Raw genomic sequence first — 23,735 nt, forward strand, 5'->3', positions numbered from 1 at the left:
AACCGGATTAATGGGAGAAACAAACACAAAGCAGATGCTCCCATAGTGGGTAGCAAGCATGGTTTTCATTTGCACATTTAGTGCTAAATCTCAGCAAGTGGCTGAATTTGCATCTCAGTAGCTGAAGCTGCTTAGTTCAGGACCTCCCCTGTCCTGCAGCTGCTAACCCATTGGCACCAACAGATACCTCTTTGACAATTCATAAATGCCTGAAAGATTGAGAGTTGTTTGTCCTTTGAGAAGGCTAAAAGTGGTGTGACCCAAAATGCAGGACCTTTGGCACCCCACAATGTATCTGTGCATGACAGGAGCCAAGATTGCCAACCTTAACTTACTCCTCTTTCTGCCCAATATCATACTTGTCATAGGTAGAAAATGTTTATGCCTTCCTCATTGGGCCCGATGCAGGCTGCATCTGACTTGCTGTGTGTATCCACCCAGGTTGGGCTGCATTTGCCTTGTCGTATGTGTCAGCCCAGGTCGGGGCTGCAGCTACATTGCACTGCGTTTTGGCCGTGGTCAGGGCTGCCACTGCTGTGCTACGTGTATTGGCCCGTGCCGAGCTGCAGCTGCCTTACTCTGTGTATCTGTTCAGGGCATGTTTCCAATCGCTGATTGCTTTCTGGTCCATGGCACACAGCAACTGCCTGACTGTGTGTACTGCCCTATAGTGAGCTGTGACTGTCTTGTTATGTGGATAGACCAGGGTCAGATTGTAGCTGCCTGGCGGTGTGTTCACAATCTTTGGCTTTTGAGTGTGCCCGTACAGCCTCACTCAAGCCTGCTGGGAGGTATCCAGCACCCGGGCGGCAATGCTTAGGGAAGACACAAGTTGCACCTGACCTCTCCATCTGCTGTTGCTGAGGATGTACGAGATTGTTGCAGGCCCTGTAAAGAGGTGGGTAGAATAGTAAAATACTGGGAGGAGGGAGTCAGCCAAGGCAAGAGCCAGGACAAAGTCCAGGGGAACACTTAAAAAGAGAGAAAAGAATGGAGAGTCAGAGACCCATCGAGAGAGAAGACAGGCTAAGAGAAAGGGGTAAAGAAGAAAAGAAGATCTAAAAAAAGACACTCTTCATTACACAGCAAGACTCATAAAGGATCTGGACGGAAAGGGAAGCAGAGGCATGGGACAATGAGGAGTGTGGAAAGAGAGCGAGTCCAGAAAAAACATAGTCCGCAAGAAGAAGCAAAGACAAGACAGAGGACCGTGACACCAGGAAGCCCCCTGAAGGAGATGGAAGAAGAGGGTGACCCAACAGGAAAAGATTTGGAGGAGAACCAAGACATTTGGTCAGAGGAGGGGTGGTCTTTTCCAGGGTCGGCTGAAGCAATAGTGCTCGCCATGCTTGAGGAGGAGTAATCAATATATATTCAATGTTAAGGGATTCTTATCCCAAGCACCTTGAAACCTGCCAATAACTGTTCAGCCCAGAATAGGAGGATGTTGAGATTCTTTGCGATTTTTGTTCTTAATTGTTGTCTCGCTGCACTCTCCCATGGTGGGGCTAGACCATGGGCGTGGAAAAGGGTCCCTTAGGAAAAGAAGAAACTGTAAAGAAATAAAGACCAGGAGTCGGACAAAGAGGTTTATTTCATTTCTCTTTATATGTGAGGTACACTTCAGATTACCCGAGATTCAAATTCTTCCTAAGCGACGCCACCTGGATGGAGATACCATTGGGCTTTCCCTGAAAAATAAGAAACAAGAATGAAGATGAATCAGAGGCACAAGGAATGCGCTTGGTTGCCCGTTGGAAACATATACAAAGGCCTATAACTTTTAGATTATTATAGATAATAAAGGTCACAGGCATAGTAATTACCAGACAACTGTTTTTTATTTAATCACAGCCACCCACAGGCCCTCACCTGAGGTAGCATTGAGGTACTATGAACATGAGGTGAGCATGATGATTAAAGACTCATTTTCTGGCCTCTACAACTGGGTAAGAACAAGACTTAATAGTAAACGGATTGCATATGTGATTTGTGGGACAAAGTAATCTGCACCTGAGCCTTATTCACGCTTCTACCAAAACTCACAGGAAACCGTTCTAAATAGTGTCACCTTGGTGGCAGAGAGCGTATTGGGGGGGGCAAAGAGAAGGGCGGGTTGTTGCCCTACAAGTGAATCATGATCAAAGTTATCACACTTCATTCGTATTTGAATTGTGTAGGATCCATTGCTTCTGTGTATTTAAAGTGGTTTGTTTTTTCAAAGTACAAGCACTGGGCTAAACATTGAAGTTATTGTGTCTGTTAGTTGGCTAATTAGTACTGAGCTTGTTACCGCCTACCCTAGCAGTACCTCCCTGTGAGGCATGGGACTGCTCTCCAACACTACTCTAAGGCTGAAGTGGAGAAAGGGTTGTACTTGTCCCAATTTGCAGAGCCATAGTAGGATGGACCACAGGACACCTCACATCTCAAATATCTCAACCACCTCAACTGAGGCCCAATAGCCCCTTTCTGACCTCCGACCCCCTCCCCTTTCCTTCCTCCAGACACCCTCCACTCCACCCCCTCCCCCCCACCCCCCAAATGGGGTCTGACAACTTTCTGTACTCCCCACAAATAGAATTGTGGCACTGCAAAGATTCATCAGGAGAGGTGTGTTTTTGGCCAGTTATCTCTTGTTTCACAAAATGTAAATGTGGGTGTACTTGTAAAGCGCACTGCGACTCCATGGAGTATCCTGGCGCTGAAGACCGCTGGGGAACCCGTCCTGGTTTTCCCTGTGAGATGGTCCCTTTCTGGGTATCTCCAAGGTGAAACCAGGCATCCCCGGCGTCTGTGGGGGGGCCATTGTAGAGATGAGGCAAGCTTAATGCCCAGAGTTGCCGAGTGTGTTCCCTGGTTAGAGTAGGCACCGAGGCCAGAATTGTCAAGTCCGTTTTTTACCCTGGTCCACGACCCTGCCGCGTCAGGAATTGAACCCTGGTCCCGGGCCGTTCTCTGCTTACGGGTCTGCCGCCTCTAACCAGTGAGCCACACCACTCCACAAAAGCACTAAGCAACAATACAACTTCAAATAGATATCATCACTAGGCTTTCCGGTTTGAACAGATTAAATCAATTCTTCCCTAGGACTTCTTACCTGTGCAGCAGCACTAGTAGGAAAGGCTTGAGGGCAGGGTTGCTGTTTCAAATACTGCACACCAATAGTAGAGACTAGGAGAAAATGACAATCAGCTAGTTTACCAGTCATCCAGATCTGGTGCTGGCATGTTGCTGTCAAGTTAGTCTATTCAAATTAGTTTAAAAAAATGAGCTAACCTGGAACTAATTGCAATACAATTTCTTCATGGCTATTACTGTGGTACTCTTGCAATACATGAGCATCTGTACTTTTAAAAGTAACAACATCAACAGTCCCTGCAACTGTTCCTATGAAGATTTCATCTTCAAAATGCTCTTTGAGTTTTTGTTTCATATACTTCGAACTGTATGGTTCGCTATCTTCTGGCAGTAATACTCACATTTTATTAACAAGTTCTTTAACAGTAGTTTGTTCTTCATCATTTTCCTCCATGTATTTAACTACTTAAAGAAAAGTTTCCTGGTGAACTGAGTCCTCTGGTCGACCTGAAGATATTGGAGGGTTATCAATGAACTGCCCGGGAATTAATTTTCCAGTATAAAAATTGACGGAACACTGTTTGTGGTAACATGCATCTACAGCATGTAAATCAGACACATTGTGGATACGTCTCTTAACTTTGTCTGCCCATTCATCATTGCGTTTGTTGCATTTTTGTAAAACTGATGATTTGACTTTAACTATTTGTGCATTAAACCACACATTTTTTTTCCTCTCCCTGAAGTATAAACTTAACTCAGTACCACAGAAAAAACAATTTTTTCTCAAATCAAACGGGGTTTCACACAACCGTAGAACACGAGAAGTTGTGGGATCTGATTCTTTCCCCTGGAACTGAGTTTTCAAGTTAACAAAACGTGCTCTACATTTCTTGTGAACTTTCTGCCCAACACAAACGTGAAACTTAGATATTTTTCTCTCGTGCATGTTTTTTTCAATTCCAGTCACTCCTCTTTCAGTGAGTACAGATACATTGTCATCTTCTTGAAACACCACATCACAAATGAAACACTTTTCTACATCCATTTTCACTGTATCTCACAGCAACTCGCAAGAATCTGTAACACATAAATGAAACATTTTTGATTTACAAAAAAACAAAAAATAACAACAGTTACAAAACAAAACACAAACAATAGCAAACTTTTTATTTCAAAAGTTAATTGTAATATTTACGTTCCTTCACACTTTGTCATATAAGTCAACGAAAAAATTATACAAACATAGTCCACGATTATTTGATATTATGGTCATCAGAAACAATTTCTGATGTTATTTTTGACTTTCCCGTCCCTAAAAACATATAAAATTATACCACACATGGGCATATAAACAGTTACACCATATATCTCAAATAATGGGCAGCCATTTTGAAAAATCCGCCATATTGGAATAACGCGTCATGATAGAGTGGTAGACTTTTCACCGTCGTTTTATACTGTAAAATTTCAATAAGAATCCACTCACAGAAATTGTATTGCAATTAGTTCTAGGTTCCGCAACAAATTGACTAGTCTCAAGTCCCTCCTGTGCCCTACTCTGGGTTTTCTTACTTTGGGTAGGCAACCAAGTAGCAACTCACTTTTTCCACTCTTCCAACAAACAATTTGCCTAGTAGCCTAGTAATTATGGATCAGAGCTGACCATCTTCTCCAGGTTGGCTACAGAAAGACTGGGACATCCAAAGCTCTATGAGCCTGTTGGTGTTTCAGCATTGCCTCCACAAAAAATTGAGGTGAGCTTTACACTCTCTCCTGTCAGCAGAGATAACCTGTGTTTTTAGTTGCTTCAATTAGAAATCAAAAGGCCGGTAACTGAAAGTTTCTGATGAGAATTGTAATAAAAGGAACATATCCTGCTTGTTTGGCAAGTCGTAAACACTGTTGTGGCTGAGCATGTACCAGGCTATTCACAAAGGCAACTTACACTTGTGAGTAAGTTACATGTGTAGGTGTGTGGGGATCTCCCCATGGTAAACTATAGGGAAAATGTTAAATAAATATATACATTTTATGTCAAATTTCAATGTAAATGAACTGTATATAATTATTTAAAAAGAATAACCACATTAAAAAGCCAATGCGCTATTAAATTAATTTTACATTTAACATTTAATTATTTTAAGTAATAAGTCATTTAAATTATGGTTTTTAAATGTTTTAAAAATTACACCAAAAGTAAAATGCTTATTGTTTGTTCATTAATGGAAATTAATGTTATTGTTTTTATAAAGTTACTTTTATTTTCAAATTAAAAAGGTTCTTCAAACATTTTGTCATAAATGTTTAATTTTTATTTATTTTTTCAACATTCAGGTTTTTTGAAAAAGGTTTAACTGTGTTAATCTATTTTAACATTGGTTGTTAAGGGATTCTATTTTACGTCCCTGCCTCCATTATTTTGTATGAGAGGGTGTTGAAATACCATGTGTGGTGCTGGACTTGAATCTGAGCTGGAGAACATTTGCAATTGCTTTAGGTCCTTTTTGTCTGTAGTACCTTTAGAAGTGCATTTTAGGAACAGCAGTCGGCTTTCTCTTTTGTGCAAGTTGTCTGTGCCTCTCTTAATTAAGCCTGGACATTTGCTATGCAGAACTCCGCGAAGTTACAAAAAAACTCCATGAAGTTCCACCAGTGGCGGAGTGTAGTGCAAACTGCTGTTGGCGCTGGTCTTTGTGCCGCTCGGTAGAAATTCTACCCAAGCGGCAGCTCATGCTCACGAACGTACCATTCGCGAGCGGGGGAAAACCCCGCTGTACTAAGCGAAGCAGAGTTTTCTGCACTCCGCAAGATCCGCAGAGTGCAGAAAACTCTGCAAACTCCGCGAACGAAGCAGAGTTTACCACCCAACCTTACTCTTAATCCCTCCTTAGTGCTCCATAATTCTCTCTGTAGTCCTCCCTTAACCACTCGCATTTAGTGTACCCCATGTCCAGGCAGTTCCCCATGTCTCTTCCACATTTACTAGTAAGCAGTAAATGTACGTGTGAGAATCTCCCACATATAAGATAGAAGAGGTGGAGATTTACGCTCATAATTTTGTGAATTGCATTTTGTAGTAAGTAAGTAGTACTTGTCCACCTCAAAGTATAAGGCTACCACCTGCTAGCTTTCACTCAAATTAGGTAAACCTCTACTCAGTCCTTGGTAATGTGACAGAAAGCGTTCAGGTTTAAATCAAAGTGAATGTGTAAAGTGGTTATGCAGTGCATAAACTGTATAAGAAGTCACACAAAACGGAATAAAACTCCACAGTACATTTTAAAATAAAGATAAAGAGTTTTTTAGTAGAATAAGACCAAAACATCACAAATCAAATAAGGAGAACAGGAGTTATGAATTTTTAAAGAGTTAAAGTAAAAAATTGGCAAGAAAGATAAATTGCATAATGCAAGTCAAGAGCTCCACCAGACCAAGGTGCAATTTATGGCCAAACGCAATGGAGCCCAGGTCGAATGCACCCAATGGATTGGTTCTTTTGAAAGACTGGAAGTGAAAAAGTTTGAGGCGTTTTTAAGTCCCACTTCAGAAAGGGAATGGCACCTTTTTAACAGGAAATTTCTCTCCACTCCGGTCGCTGCTGAAACTAAAATTGTAGCTGCCACCATGGATCCGAAGTCCTGATACCTTAGACAGGTTGCTCATGCTTTTGAGGTTAAGTCCCAACTCAGAATGGGATTTGGTAGTTTTTTTTTTTAGATGTGAAGAGCTTCATGCAGGAGGAAGTTGAAATCCAAACCGACACTGTGGAACTAGTGGCTATTTTTTTTTATTTGTTTGTTTTTGGAGCTCTGAAGGAAACCTTTACTAAAGTTTCAAGTGAAAGGTGGACATTCTCCTTGGGTCCTTCTCACAGGTGCCAAATGCAACTGCTTCAGTCTGCCTGGAATCCTTTCAGATGCAACAGTGGTGTGGGTCCAACTTTGTAGAGTTCACCAACCTGTGGGTAGGGGACACCATAAAAGACTCCTAGTTCATCTACATACTTTTTCAGTAGTTCCTGTATGGCTTACTGTAAATAGGCCCACAATTTAATGTATTAGGGTAAATTCAAAATGGCCAAAAATAGTCTCCCAGCCCTCAGAACTGGGAGTCTGAGTGAGACCGTACTATGGAAATATCTAATGTGCTCCCACATCTAACACCAAAATCCAAATTTATGCAAGCCCTTGACCCACAACAGAATGAAACAGAAGCCTATTGAGACGAAGCAGGGTCCTTCAGTAACCAGAGGAAAATGCATAAGGATTGTGATCTGTACTTGTTTGATCCCTTTTACAAGTGCACGTTTTACATGCGTTTCAGACAGCTTTGTTGTGCAGAATTCTTCCAACAGGAGTGGCAGCAGTCTGCACCTGGAATAAGGAGCTGAGCTCATGTTGGTCATCCCTGCCCAATCAAGTGTACTTGTCAATCAAAGTGGTCTATTGTGTAGCTTCTGGAAGGAATTTCACACATCTTTCCAGGCAGAGCAGCAGCTGTAAATTAAGGCTAATTACCTTAAACTTGCTAAGAAGGTTTTATTTCCTAAATAGTTGGAAATAATCTGACTTGGCCAATCAATTGGATTTTTAAATACAGGAAAAGTTCTTGAACTTTCTCTATAGCCGTTTCATACTGAAATAAAGCAGAAATGGTGCCTTAATTTGCTTTACCCGTATTTCCTATGGGACTATGTGAACTGTAAACCCTAATTCAATTAACATAGCTTTTGGTGATTTATTAAGCCCTGTGAAAGAGTTTATTTTTATTAGTCTCTCTTCAACCATTATAGATTGCAGGGGACCAGTCCTCAGGAAGGTCTGTGTTATGTTATCTGATAGAGACTACTAACCGCATATTCCTTCACGTAGAATTATCCCCAGGCGTGAGACTGGATCCGGAAACCTTTCTGCCACAGCATCCCTGCGCGCCGGGAGCAGGGCGAAATCACGTGACTCCGCCCAGGCGTCGTCCGCGTACGTGACATCAGCGAGGTCACATAAGACCCGCCCTGGCGTGCCTACGTCAGTTTTTACCTTTTCAACATGCAAAGCAGATCCGATCCTTGCTACTGACCTGTTTAGGGCCCCTTTTCTTCCATTTCTTTTTGGTGAAACAGTGTGCGAATGCCTTCGGGCTTCAAAACTTGCACGTATTGTGGGTGTCATGTCGGCGATGGACCCACACCTCGTTTGTATGTGGTGTTTGGGGGAGGATTGTAAATTGAAATAAATTGTAAATTGATATTTGTATAGCGCACTACTCACCCGCAAGGGTCTCAAGGCGCTTGTACGAATACCGCTGTGGAACCCATCCTGGCTTTCCCTGTGAGGTGTCCACTCCTGGGCACCCCCAAGGTGGAGGCCAGGCATCCTTAGCGTTGTGGGGGCGGTTGTGGAGATTAAGCAAGCTATTGCCCAGAGTTGCAGAGTGGGACTCCATGATTGGAATAGGCACCGAGGCGAGAATTATCAGATCCGTGGAATTTTTTAGCCCAAGACCCGCCGAGGCGGGGAATTGAACCTGCATCAGGGTCTGCCGCTCTAACCATTGAGCCACACTTCTCCACAGCACCACTGATTGCGCAGTTGAAGCTGAAGTTGCGCGGGAGCGCTAGATGAAACTTCTACCGGCGCGTCCCTTCAGGTCGATGTCCTCCCCTCGGTCTTCTTGGGTGGGCTGCTTCAGATACGCCCGTGGTCGTCGGTCTCCCCCTTCTCCGATGTCACGTGAGCGTCCCTCCCCGGTGGATAAGTGTCGCAGTTTGTCCCCGGGGGCTGGTTTACAGCCTGCCAGGGGCGTGGACTCTCTACGGGTGATGCGGCCCGCATGTCGTCCTATCCACCGTTTCCCGGTGTTGTGGCGTCGAGAGTCCAAATGGAGACACACGTGACAGCCTTGCAGGCCTCGCTGGTGTCCCCTCCTCCTTCCCCTCCTGGGGCTTCAGCGGATCCCTCGCCATGCGCAGGGCCCTCCGCGGCGCCGACTGGTTCAGATCCAGGCTTGGAGGATGTGGTGCTGTTGGGGTGCGGCTCCGCCGGGGCACCTCCTTCAGGCCACGGCGTCTCTGCCTCGCCACAAACTGGCGCGGAAGTCCCTGTGGCATAGCGGGAGGTCGCCGGGACTCAGGTCCCATCCCCGAGCCCCTCTCGGTCCTTTGACAGGGTGGTCCTTTCTAAGGCTGAGGTGACGCCGCTACGGCACCGGCAGCAGCTAGACCGTGCAGAGCCACCGGGGTCGGTGGACACTCCTCGTCCCACTCCGGGTGCAGGCCGGGGTGGACCCCTGGTCCCTCTCTGGGCCCCTCTTGTCCCTCCCCACAGGCGGCTGCCTCGTCGGAGGGCGAGTCAGATGTTGAATCGTCCCTGGCACGCCTCATGGGTTGCCGAGCGATCTACGCCTCATTCTGGGCTGCGGTTGGTGGATGGCTTAATGTCACTTCCCAGGCCTGTCTCATTCTCCCACGCAGATGGCTGCCTTGGCGGGGGTCGGGTCCGCCCTGGCACTGCCCCAGGGCTGGATCCGCTCCAGCTGCACTCCGGTCTCCGATCCGGTCTCCAGTGCGGGGTGACTTGGAGGAACCTTGTCCAGTGACGCCTGATGTCCTGGCTCAGGCAGCAGACTCTACAGCTCTGCACAGGGGTTGTACCGCAGATTCGTCTTCGGACACTCCTTCTCCCCCGGAGGCAGCCTGTATATTGATGTCGTCCTCCCCGGAGACTGTTCGCCGTGTGGTGTCTTTTTCACCAGCGGCGAAGGGCGGCTCCCCGACCTTCCTGAGGCAAAGGTGTTCATCGGAAGAGCGGCAGGTCCCTCATTCTTCGGCTCCTTCTGACTTCCAGGACGGCCGCCTTAGTTTGCAGCCGTCTCCCAAGGAGGAGCTGCTTTCTGCACCGCGGGGCCCTAAGGAGGCGGGTGCGGCCTTCGCTCACACAGTGTCCACGGCTGTGGGCATCCTGCACATGGATGACCCGGTGTATCACTTTCCGGCGGACCATCTGTTGGAGGTCCTTCATCCAGGGCTCTGGTGGGAGGGAAATCTTACTTCCCTTTAAAGGTTCTCTCCTTTCTTCTTAGACAGGGGCTTGGAGGCGTCCTGCCTCGGGGGATCCGGTGCCTCAACATCTTCTGCAGCGGCACCTCCCGGTTGCGCGTGACCCTGCGTGTCTTTCCTTTCACCCCTCGGCCGTCAGCCCCCTTTTGCGGACTGCTTTTCCCTCCCTGTTGCCACTGATGACTCCGCCGTCTCGAGAGGCCCGCTGGCTGGACTCTTGGGGGCGCAACAAATTCACCTCGACCAGCACTGCCCTGCAGGCCCTTAACACCTTGGGTCTGCTGGCTAGAGCCTCCTCCTGTTTGTGGGACTCGGCTGAGTCTCTGGCAGCGTCCCATGAGACTGGTCAGGTGTACTTACGGCATCATGCTTTGGATGGCCGGGAGCTTGCGGTATTTATTCTCCGCTCCGTTCTGGACATCGCAGAGGTGCTGGGCCGGGCCATGGCTTCCTCAGTCGCTCTCCGTCGCCATGCTTGGCTTTGGGATGGAGTGTTCCCTGAGAATATTCGGGAGCGACTCAACGACCTTCCGTTGATGGCAGCCTGTTGTTTCATGCCCCGGCCAACTCTGCCATCCAACGGCTCTTGGCTGGGCTCCGTCCTTATCCTCCTCCTTATCCTCCTCCTCCTCCGTCTCCTCCTCAGTGACTCCTGAGTTTGGTTGATTCTGGGCCTTAGGCCGGTTGTTCTGGCTGTGGAGTATGTGTTCTGGCCATTTGCGTCCTTCCAGCAGACAACTTTGGCATAGTTGTCTGCTGGACGTCCCTTTTGTTGCCTCTGTGTGTGTGTTCTGCCGGAGTTGTTGCGCAGACTTGGCCCTGAGAGTAGGCCTTCTGCTTTGCTTGGGCTGCTTGTCAAGCCTCCCACGAGGGTGTTTTGTTCCCCGTGGCTCTTTGGTTTTCCATCTGCTGGGGAATTTCATCCAAAGATGGTTTCCATATCTTGGGACTTACCGTACCCTATGTGGGGTAGTAGTAGCTGTCATATGGCTTGCGCTCTGCTAAGAGGTTCTGTTCTCCATGGCGTTTATGTAGGTTGCTTTTGCTTCCTGAGGTCGTGTGCGTGGCCACTTGTAGTGGCGTGCCTGGGCATCTCCCCCTCTCCCTGCTCCTGCCCTGCGGTCTGGGATGATCCTGTGTTCTCCCTTGCCGACCGCTGCCTACTCGGCCTTCCTGGGGCCTCTGGCTATTCTTCTTGTTTTGGCAGCTTTTGACTGCCGGCGCTGTTCTGCTTGGCAGGTTGCTCTCCATCTGGACTGGGTTCATCTTCTTTTCCCCCGTTTGCTTGAGTCCTCTAGGCTTCTTCTTCCGCTCTTCCTGTCTTGGCATGGGGCGGAAGCTGGTTTGCCTTGTGGGGGAGTGTGGTGCTTTGGCCTCTCCGGCCTTGCCCTTGGTTCCTCTGCTGTGAGTGTATTGGCCTCTTCAGCCTCTTCTCCCTCCTACATCCTTTTGGAGTCTGCGGGGTTCTGCTTGTGGGGGTTCCCATTGCCTGGCAGGGACGAGGTTCTACCTGGACCACAGAACTAGTCTCCTGTGGGGCCCTCTGTTCTGTATTGGCTGGTGGGGTCCTTTCTCAGACCCTCCTTCCCAGGGGGTATTGCTAGGGTATCTATTCTAAGTGAAGGAATTTGCCGCTAGTGGTCTCTATCAGATGTACGAGTTACCTTCATTAACAATGTATCTGGTAGAGACGATTCTAGCTGCAGATTCCTTCATGGCCTGCCCTTCCTCCCCTCTTCTGCGAGGACCCTTGTGTTGGTCTTCTGTACTCTCCTCCCGGTGGGGGGCTGTGTCTCCTGTGAGTGCCTTCTTGTTCTTGACGGGTGGCTCCGTCTGGGGCGGTACATTCCTCCTTTGTTTGTTTGGAGGATGGGGTTCTGGTGCGCCAGTGCCCTGCTGCACTGGCTAATCCAGGGTTAGGAGGCATTGCTTTCTATCACTGTTGTCCCTCCCCTCCCTTCCTTCCATTGCTATGCTCTGATTTAGGGTCATCTGGCCATGTCTTGCCCTTTTCCCTTGTGGGTGGAGGCCCTCTATGTTGGGGTGGCGTTTGTTATCCTGGTCTGGTTCCCTTCCTTTGTCAGGATGGGGGTGGTAGGTTTACTCCGTGTGCCATGACTTTTGCGCATGTTCCTTGCCTCAGGGCCACAGGGATGGGAGGCTGCCTATGTGCTGGCAGGGTGGCTGGGCAGGGCTCTACTTGTTCTGTCTTCTTTCCCTGCCTTTGTGTTCTGCGGTGTTGACACTACTCTGGTGGTGTTGTTAGTCACTGTTTCTTTCCAGTTTTTTCTGCTCTTCGCACACTGTTCCCATGCTTCCACAGTTTCCTACCTGGTGGTTCTGTGTTGTGTTGCGGAAAAGTTCTCTGAAGAAAACGGACGTAGGCGCACCGGGGCGGGTCTTATGTGACTGTTGGAAATACAAGTCCTTAAGCCAGGTGTATAATCAGGTTACTTTTATTCAAGTTGAGTTGCAGGTCAAGTTATTAAGATGGAAATACAAAACCCCACCAGGAGTGACCTCCCTGTCACTCAGCCTGCCTGGTACCAACTGCCAGTTGAGATACAGGCCAAGCCCCCAACATTCCACGATGTCACCAAGCATTCTAGCAGTGACACCATGTGAGCCACAGGGAAATCCCAGCCAGGGAAAAGAAACATAGATTAAATATAACACATCTCCTTTGTAGTAGTAGTATTTGTATAGCGCGCCGAATAGACCCCCGAAGGGGTATCTCAGGCGCTTGTACGCATACCGCTGTGGAATCCTTCCTGGCTTTTCCCTGTGAGTGCCCACTCCTGGGCACCCCCAAGTTGAAGCCAGGCATCCTAGCGTTGTTGGGGCCATTGTGGAGATTAAGCCAGCTATTGCCCAGAGTTGCAGAGTGGGATCCATGATTAGAATAGGCACAGAGGCGAGAATTATCAGGTCTGCTGAAATTGAGCCCAAGACCCGCCGAGGCGGGATTTGAACCCTGGTCCCGGGCTAGACCTCTGCATCAGGGTCTGCCGCTCTAACCATTGAGGCACACTTCTCCAGGGAGAATAGAATTTCTTTAGGGAAAAAAGAAAAAGTGAAATTAGAGAAAGCAACATCAACATCAGTGTACACATCAACATCAATGTACACTATACTTACTGAAGATAAAGCATTTACATTACATTCTCTGATAATTAGTCCCATCCCCTTGGGAAACACAACCAAACACAGACTGATATTGGGACAAAGAATGCCCCATGTAACAGTGTACACACCACCCTGTGAACTAAAACGAAAGTCACCTTACTTGGACAGGGGTCTGCTGTTTTTCACTGTGATTGTGTATAAGCAACTGTTAAATCATTTAATAAGCAAACATGTAGTTCCATTTCAAACAACCCATATTGTTTACAGTGTTTTGTACATCTATTGGAATTCAAGGCATAAAAAAAAAAACATTTCTGTTCATATTTTCAGAAGTCGAAAGTCAGCTCATCTTCCTCCAGATCCCCGTCTGAGACCACAAAGCTGCCTGTTCATTCCCCCTGCTCCAGTGAGAGGGGGCCAAAAAGCCCCTGTTAGCAGCAGAACCAATATGTACATCTTAGTTGAGTCTGGGCTCAGGGTGAGTAGTATTCTGTAATTATATATGATTGATTTATCACTCCACTGTATGTACCCGGAATGTCGGAATGCTTGTGGAATCAATAGTACAAGAACAACAAATTCAAGCATTTCTTTCATTGTTTTTTGTTGTTGTTTTTAATGGATACTTGCTCCCACTGGTTCCTTACACAAAAGCCTTTTCAGGCACCAGATGGAATCCGGATTTCTTTTGAAAGCAGTGTTGAATATCTAGCACCAGATAAAAGCTTTTCTGTATCAGGAACAACAGTTCATGTATTTCACTTCACAGATGCTGGTTCTAGATCTGTCAAAATTTCTGAATTGTTTCTTCAATGTTTTACAACATTTTTGTATCTCTTTCTGAGTGTTCTTTGTTGACACCAACACATTGCTCAATACGCCATTTGATATCTAACACCTTTTGGTACTAAAGCAACTAATTCCCTGAAACAGTTCCTACTGAGCTGCACAGCCCTCCGAGTACTTGGTTTTGCTTGTTTCAAAATTTTACACCGATGTTTCAAATTTAAAGGGGACAATCGTCAGTGTAACAGACAAAAGCGGCACAGAATCATAATGCTCAGCAAATCCTTTTTGATCGATACAGTGGCAGGTGTGCTGCTAGACACATTCTGAGTCTTCTTCCTTTTCTTTCATCCTGTAAAAGGTCTCTGAGTGCTGGCTGTATTCTGCAAATAAGATCTCACTAGTGTGGGGACTGTTGTGACCTTCTTTCAGAAGTGATTCAGAAAAGGGGGTGGTGATGAACAGAGTGTCTGAATTAAGCAGACCACTCTTACCCAGTCCAAAGATCAGGGCTTGATCCATCACCATTTTTTAGCTCACTGCACCATCCCAGTTCAGAACTTGGCCATATGCAAATTAGTCTGACCCTGGCCCAGTGCATCATGGGAACAGGGCAGACCAAACTACCAAGCCAATTCTTATACTGGGAAGGAAACAAGCTACCGGGGACCGGTTTCTGGCATTTCAGCCGTCTTCGAGTGACAGGGAATTTCTTCGAACTAGTATGTCCTACAGATTGTGGCTTTATGCTGTTTCCTCCCCTTTTTTAGGAGGCCGCCTTCCACTCCTCCCACAGAAACCTCTCGAAAGAAATTACTGTGCACTTGGCCAAGTAAGTGGTAGAACTATTCCTTTTCTCTGTTAAAGGGAAGGGAAGTTTATCTGGGTACTTCCTATTGCCCTGGATAGGCGAAGGTCTGCCCAATTATAAATTTAGATTTTAGCAAGTTACACAGGAAGAAGAAACTCAAGATGTTGACCTTTAAATAGGAGTCCCAGGCCCTAGAGTGACGAACAGGGTGCTTATTTTGATTTTAAAATACTTGAACAGCACAGGAAGTACTCTACATTTATGGTGAGGTAGTTTTCACTACTGTTTTGGTTCTCTTGCACCTCCTAGATGTGCTCTGGGTATCACTATATAAATAATTTGCTGCTAAAAGCGTGGTACCAGAGTTTACTCCAGCTAGACCTTTTCACCACTATCACCCCTGTGCACAGATATGGATTTTCAGTGAAAAAGAAGGCATGCTTTCAAAGTTACCTCAGGATTATTCTTGCAGATCCGCTCACCACCTCTGGTAGCTCACACCACACCCGCAGTCAGGATACCTTCAGATTGTAGAATAAGAAATGTATAAAAGTAAAAAACAAGTTAGTGGGCCATTTCCATATATGAAGCTGAGATATGGAACATTCTTCTATCCACCAAGACAAACCCAACACTGCTCCAGTTAGGAGAGTGTTGAAGATGCACATATTTAAAGAGCGCTATATCACAATGCATTAATAGTACACTTCTACTCTCATAACCCAGCTGATTCTTTTGCACGTTGATTGTTCATTCACCTTTAACCTTCTACGGCGTTCTACAGCATTTTAGCTAGGTTCTTCAACCACCATAAAAGCAGCATACAGTGCCCCTGATCCATCTCCGCAGGGCTGAAAAAGCCTAACCTGGGGATGTTTAGTTTCATGTGAAATGAGAGCGCACTTTCTAGGCAAACAGCTCCTTACCCGCAACTCGAAAACTATAGTTTTGTTGGACTGCCAGGTATAAGTGCAATCAAAACTGCTATGCAAAGAGACAATGGTACTGCTGAATGGGCCCAAGACAAAGAAATAGCTCTGTCAGCAGCTTGGGTGGCGAAGAAGTAGAATCTTGGATATCAACAGCCCCCAGTCTTCAGTTACTACAAGGGGGAATTTTTGCAAAAGGCGGCATATATTTCAGCTCTAGGGAGTTTCAGATATCAATCTATTTGTAACGCGGGTAAACAAGAACTGCCATGTCTTCGACGTTTTGGAATTTTCCCTCGTGGGATCATTGACAAATGCCTTCTCTCACTATTGGATGTTTCATATCTGCTCCGGCCCTCCTCTAGTCCTCATTCTGCAGAAAATGATTGTCTCCAATGGGGCCAGGCATCTCTGGTAAGCTGTTTTGCTGCTGCTGATCTGTGCTCCCCCATTGACGTGGTCGCTGATGGATAACTTGCGAAAGAGCAAGGGGCAAATGTTCCACCCCAGACTTTTAATATTAAACTTACATGCCTGGAATGTGAGCGAATAGCAATGTCAGTTTATATATTGCCTCCTGTGTGATACTAGGGCCACTCATTAGTCCGATTTTGAGGCCATCTCCACAGTAAATCTAGGGGTCCACACTGTAAGTCCATTAACAGTACAGATACCTAATGTCGTTTTACTAGCTGAGAAAGGCCCTGACATTCGCAGGTGAATTGTTACTTAGTGGCCTCCTCAGTATGTTTTGGAGCAGATGAAGCATTGTTTTTATCAAATTTGTGAGTGGTGTTGAGGTTCCTGAATAAGTTACATTCCTGTTCTTTGAAGTTCCTTGCTTGGAGCTTGGTCTTTAGGTTGCATCAAACCCTTCACTGCATAAGTGAGTGAGATGTAAGTGTTTTGGGTTCGAGGCATGTGGGCTGCTGAATTCATATCTGTGCATAGTCCGCCACCTAGTGTTGGGTCCGGATGATTGCACATTGTTGTCCTGGAAGAGTCTTCGAAGTATCACGAGATAGGTGGCTCCTCCCCTGGACTACAGTGCGCATGGGCATCGCCTCCATCCCCAGATTGTTTTTTTCCGCCATCGGGTTCGGATGTGTTTTCGGTTCCCTCTATCGGGACCGATAGTTTGTTCTACTTTCACTCGAGGCCAAAAGGTCTTTAGGCTGGGCGTCGGTATAGTTGCGTTCGGGTTTCTTACTGACTCTCAGCTCCGATCTCCTACTGCCCCTCCACGTGCTTTCGACGCGGACGGGCCTACACTACACACTTGCTATGGAGCGGACGCCATTCAAGAAGTGTCCGCTGTGTCACTCAAAATATTCGCACCTTGACGTGCACCCCGTGTGCAATACATGCTTGTCACCGGATCACCGTGAGGACACTTGCATGGCGTGTTCGAAATTTAGGAGTAAGAAAACTTTAAAGATTCGCCGGGCTAATCGGCTCCAGGCTCAATTGTAGGCTTCGGCACCCCCACCTGATGACATCTTCCAGGAATCGGTTGAGGGAGAAGACGACGTACAAGAATCGGACTCTGGCCCCGCGTCCGAAGAAGAGACCGGCGACGCGGGTGATGAGGCCTATGACGAAGTCTCCGACGAGGTAGGGGACGACGACCGGGCTTGTCCCGCAATGGGTGATAGCTCGGACGAAGAGCATCCCCAACAAGACTCCGGGGTTACTCCCCGTTATACGGCCCAGGTCGAGGGATCGCCTTCGGGCCTTACCCAAGATCTAACAACCAGTCCTACGTCCCCGCCTCCGGGCCCGGTCACGGACATTTCTAACAAGAAACCGAAAGTGAAGCCAACTGGTCTCGCACCCTCGGATGCGAAACCGAAACCAAAAGTGGCGCTGGTGAAAAAGGTTCTGGAGGCGTCGACTTCCACGAAACCCAAAATGGCCGACTTGAAGAGCCACGCCAAAATGGCTGACCACAAGAGCCGCGCCAAAATGGCCGACCCGAAGCCATCTGGGTCGGCGCCGAAGGTGAAGGCATCCGACGCGGCGGCGTCGGCACCGAAAGGGGTCGCGGACCCGAAGACGGCTTCTAAAAAGCGTCACGCCGACAGTGCGCCAGGCCATGGGGCGTCGGCGCCGAAGAAGAGGCTTACCGTCGAACAAGCTCTCGAAGACGAAGAGTCGCTCGAGTCGTTTCAGCCCTCGGCATCCCTTACAAAGAAGGTGGGAGAATCCTTACGGCGGATCCAGCAGTCTGCGGTTCCCAGCCAGGACCCTGTAGTGCCTAGGCCCACGACGAAGCCTGCCAAGGAACAAACGCCCATTCGTTTTACCCTTCCTCCCAAGTCGGCGCCGAAGGCCTTCGCGCCTAAACAGAGCGGACATTCTCGGGAAATATTGACGCCGAAGGCTGCCTTGGTGGTGTCAAAGCTTCGGCTCCAGCCGCTCGCGGTGGAGGAACGTCGTGAGGTGCACATCGACGCCAACACCGGAAAATTGTCGCTCCTCAAACGGAAGATTACATCGGAGCCGCCCTTGGAACCTTTTAAGATTCCACTCAAGAGCAAAAAGTACTCTGCGGACTCTTCGGCTCTGATGGAACCACTGTCTCCACAAGCCCTGGAACACTCGCCGGTCCATTCCCCCGTGCCTGATGTCAACGAGGAAGAGGCCGAGTACACCTATCCTGCGTACTCGGATCCGGACGAGGAGCAGGTGCCCTGGACAGCAGGAGACGACACAAACGACCCACAGTCGGGGCAGGACACTCAACTTTTCGCCGCAAAGACGTCCCCGACAGAGGACTCGGCGGCATTCAATGCATTAATAGAGAGAGCTGCGGCGAACCATGACGTCGAGCTGCACTCAGACCCAGTGGATGCAGACTTTTTGGTCGACACCTTCTCGGTAGCCGAAAAGCAAGTCAAGACACTACCAATGCTTAAAGGGGTGCTGAAGCATGCACAGGAGGTGTTCAAGGAGCCCACCCGGGCGCGGGTGGTCAATCCTCGCATCGACAGGAAGTATAAAGCGGCGCCCACGGATCCCACTTATATTAAGGGACACTTGCCATTGGACTCCCTGGTGGTTTCCAACGCTCGAAAAAGGGCAAATTCGCAAACAACTGGTGACGCTCCTCCCCCTGACAAAGAATCCAAAATCTTTGAGGCATCAGGCAAACGCATTGCTGCACAGGCAGCAAACATCTGGAGGATCTCTAACACTCAAGCCCTGCTCGCACGTTATGATAGGGCCCATTATGACACATTAGAGGCCATCCTTCAACACTTGCCTGACCAATATAAAGAGGCGGGGGAGATGCTCATTCAGGAGGGTAAACTCATTACGAATGCGTCCATCAAATGTGCCCTAGATGTGGCAGACACTGCCTCCAGGGCTATCAATACAAGTGTTTTACTTAGACGTCATGCCTGGCTTCGAATTTCAGGGTTCAAACCCGACATACAGACCACAATATTGGGGCAAACAGTGAATCCTGACCATCTGTTCGGCCCAGAGGTGGATGCCTCCCTAGAAAAAATGAAAAAGGATACTGAAACTGCCAAATCTATGGGAGCTTTACAAAGCCAGCAGTTTCGGGGTGGTTCTTTTCGCCGCTCCAATTCAAGAGGCACCTCAAGGGGACAGGCATCCCAATCCACACAATACTACAAGGGTAACTCCCAGTCCTCGTATAACAACAACAAGGGCAGGGGTGGCTACAGAGGCAACAATATCAAAGGCAGGGGACGTGGAAACAATGCATCCAGGTCCACCACCACCAACAAGCAGTGACGTCTTGTCACTTCCCCCCGATCACACGACACCTGTCGGGGGGAGACTCCAGCAGTTCCTGCCGGCGTGGAGATCCATCACCACGGACAGGTGGGTGAGGTCTCTTATCCAGTACGGGTACTGTCTAGAACTTACGTCCATTCCACCGGACATACCGCCAAGAAGCCGTGCTATGTCCGACGAGCACTTGACCTTGTTGCAGCAAGAAGTTCTGGTCATGCTGCAAAAAGGGGCAATAGAGCTCGTTCCATTGCAAGAACGGGGAACGGGGGTTTACTCCCTGTATTTTCTGATCCCCAAAAAGGACGGATCACTCAGGCCGATCCTGGACCTCAGGCCCCTGAACTGGTACATCAACTCGGAGCACTTCCATATGCTCACATTGCAGCAGGTGCTTCCCCTGCTTCAACAGGGGGACTTCCTAGCAACGCTGGATCTGAAGGATGCCTACTTTCATATTCCCCTGCATCCTTCCCACAGAAGGTATCTCAGATTCAAGATTTTAGACCAGCATTACCAGTTCAGAGTCCTGCCGTTCGGGGTCACCACGGCACCGAGAGTGTTTACAAAATGCCTAGCGACTGTGGCGGCGCATCTCCGTCGCCAGCACGTCCATGTCTTTCCATACCTAGACGATTGGCTTATTCAGGCAAAGACGGAACAGCAGTGCGTAGACCACGTGTCACGCACCATTCACCTCCTGCACGATCTGGGATTCTCTCTGAACTACCCAAAGTCCCATCTCCAGCCCGCCCACGTGCGACAGTATCTGGGCGCGACAATCAACACTCTGGCAGCCACTGCGCAGCCAAATTCAGTGAGAATCGCCAGTATCCAGGCGCTGATCCAACGATTCAGACCCCAACACTCGCTTCCAGCGAGGGTGTTCATGCAGTTGATAGGCATGATGGCCTCCTGCATCTCCATTGTCCCGCACGCGAGACTACATATGCGTCCGCTTCAGGAGTGCCTTGCACGTCAGTGGACTCAGGCTCATGGGCAACTGACAGACCTAGTGTTGGTGAGCGGTCGGGCGTACAACTCTCTGCATTGGTGGAATCCACAAAACCTTTGCAAGGGCCGACCATTCCAAGAGCCTGTCCCACAGATCATCCTGACGACGGACGCCTCTCTCCAGGGATGGGGAGCGCATGTACTCCACTACACTGTGCAGGGACTATGGACACTTCAGCAAAGGAAGATGCACATCAATGTGTTGGAACTGATGGCAATCTTCATGGCCCTAAAGGCGTTCAAAGTACATCTGTGCAACAAGGTCGTGTTGATCCGGACGGACAACATGACGGCCATGTACTACATCCAGAAGCAGGGAGGTACACACTCTCCACAGCTGTCTCATCTGGCTCAGAGCATGTGGAAGTGGGCCATTCAGAGGAACATCTTCCTCATGGCAGAGCATCTCCCGGGCAAGGACAATCAAATGGCAGATCTGCTCAGCAGGCACAGCCATCAGATGCACGAGTGGGAGATACATCCATCAGTACTCCAACCGTACTTCCAAAGGTGGGGTCATCCAGAGATAGACCTGTTCGCCACAAAGGAGAACGCAAAATGCCAAAGCTTCGCCGCCAGATTCCCACACCCCCAATCACAGGGCAATGCGATGTGGATGAACTGGTCAGGCAGATTTGCGTACGCTTTTCCCCCAGCACCTCTGATACCGCTGGTGGCACGCAAGCTCAGGCAACACTCGATGACGCTCATCCTGGTTGCTCCAACGTGGGCTCGCCAACCATGGTACACCACGTTTCTGGAACTCTCCGTGGTACCGCATCAGAGGCTTCATCTCACTCCCAGCCTTCTGACGCAGAGCCATGGCGACATTCAGCACCCAGACCCGCAACAGCTCAACCTGGCGATCTGGCTCCTGAAGTCCTAGAGTTTGGCTACCTCAATCTTCCTCCCGATTGCATGGACATCATTCGGGAGGCAAGGAAGCCCACTACTAGAGCTTGTTATGCGGCTAAATGGAAGAGGTTTGTCATCTACTGTGTTAACCACGACATTGACCCGCTAGATGCTTCCATTCAGAACATCATCTGTTACCTTTTTCACCTGTATCGATGTAATCTAGCGTACTCTTCCATCCGCATTCACCTGTCTGCTATGGCAGCATACCTCCAGAATAGGCAGCACCTGTCACTCTTTAAGGTCCCTGCTATCAAGGCCTTTCTGGAAGGACTCAAAAGGGTCATTCCACCAAGGACCCCACCAGCTCCAGAATGGAACCTCAATGTGGTTCTTACAAGGCTGATGGGTCCTCCCTTTGAGCCACTGCACTCTTGTGAGCTCCAGTTTTTGACTTGGAAGGTGGCGTTCTTAGTAGCAATTACGTCGCTGCGGAGGGTGAGCGAGCTGCAGGCGCTCACCATCCAAGAACCTTTCTTCCAAATACATGCTAACAAGGTGGTGCTCCGCACTAACCCAAAATTCTTACCCAAAGTAGTCTCACAGTTCCACATGAACCAAACAATTGAATTGCCAGTGTTTTTCCAAAACCCAGAGACGCTGGCGGAGCGTATGCTCCACACTCTTGATGTGAAAAGGGCCTTGATGTACTATGTGGACAGGACAAAAGATTTCCGCAAAACCAAACAACTCTTTGTTGCTTTTGCCACACATCACAAGGGAAATGCGATCTCCAAAGCGGGGATTGCTAGATGGATAGTAAAGTGCATTCAGATCTGTTACGCTAAAGCTAAGCGCACTCTCACTATCCCACCAAGGGCCCACTCCACTAGGAAGCTGGGGGCCTCTATGGCCTTCCTAGGTAACATTCCCTTAGAAGACATCTGTAGAGCAGCCACATGGTCTACCACACATACCTTCACTAAGCACTACTGTGTAGACGTGCATTCCAGACAGCAGGCAGCTGTTGGTCAGGCTGTTCTAAAAACGCTTTTTCAAACTGCTGCAGCTGGCACGGGCGGCCGCCGTTAATGGAGGGACTGCTATGTATTCTATGCACAGATATGAATTCAGCAGCCCACATGCCTCGAACTGCAAATGCTACTTACCAGTATGCATCTGTTCTTGGCATGTAGGGATGCTGACATTCATATCGCCCACCCTCCTCCCCGGCGCCTGTAGCAGCTGCAGTATTTATTCATATACACATATGCTCATAGCATGGTCATCACTCACTTTCTTCACTCCATCTCTGCCAATGGCTAAAAACAATCTGGGGATGGAGGCGATGCCCATGCGCACTGTAGTCCAGGGGAGGAGCCACCTATCTCGTGATACTTCGAAGACTCTTCCAGGACAACAATGTGCAATCATCCGGACCCAACACTAGGTGGCGGACTATGCAGAGATATGAATGTCAGCAGCCCTACATGCCAAGAACAGATGCATACTGGTAAGTAGCATTTGCATTCGGTTTCTTTCAATCTTTTTTTCAAATGTTAATGTTAAAATAAAGCCTTCTTTCCTTCTGAAACTGGTTATGAATTTTAACATTTCCCACATGATTTTGAAGCCTTTCCCTTTTTTCCCTACTCTCCCTCGTCCTTCCAAAGGGTGCACCAAGGAGGACAATTTGTTACACCCACAGAGTAGAAGTTTTTAAGAAGGATGATAATATCTATAAAAAGAACAAGCTGGGTAAATCCATCAGAAATCAAACCAGTCCCAACTGACTTTCTTTGACAAAACATTGCTAAAAAGTTGCAAGAAAATCACTGTTATAGGGTTTTCATGCTTATCCTTCCTGGAGCCACTCGCGCCATATATTGCTGATTACAAAGTTTGAGATCCAGCCTAACTTTTGGGAAGAGTTTCTCATGAAGAATATGTATGAGCTGTCTTTTCCATCCGAAAGAGCATTACTGAAGGTAATTATCTCGTACACTTCTCAGTGAGACACTGTAAGTTGCATGGGTTTCCCAGCCATTGATTTCCAACTCTCTGTAATAGACAACCCAATTTCCCATCAGCTTGAGGCTCAATAAAGCGGAAATGTTTCTTGTGGTTTAAAAAAAAATTGGAACATGTAGAAGGAGTTCAGGCTATAATATCCTTTTTAGTGAAGACAAAAGTTATTTCCATGTGCTTAATCATCTATTGCAAAGGCTCTGATAGTAAACAAACAATGAAGTTGAAGTCACCCCGAATAGTAGTCAGTGGTACAGATTATCTCCAACATTCATCCCCA

At 48.0% G+C, this 23,735-nt stretch overlaps 1 protein-coding gene across 1 annotated transcript in view; it reads left to right on the forward strand.

The window, feature by feature from the left end:
* UTP20 (UTP20 small subunit processome component) overlaps positions 1–23,735 on the forward strand; it is a 1,022,377-nt gene that overhangs the window by 704,131 nt on the left and 294,511 nt on the right. The window contains exon 47 of the mRNA XM_086919130.1: positions 13,595–13,742. Within this exon, the coding sequence (XP_086775256.1) occupies positions 13,595–13,742 (148 nt within the window). The remainder of the gene's footprint in view (positions 1–13,594; positions 13,743–23,735) is intronic.

The sequence above is a fragment of the Lissotriton vulgaris genome, chromosome 1_1 (assembly GCF_964263255.1).
Source record: "Lissotriton vulgaris chromosome 1_1, aLisVul1.2, whole genome shotgun sequence".
NCBI lineage: Eukaryota > Metazoa > Chordata > Amphibia > Caudata > Salamandridae > Lissotriton > Lissotriton vulgaris.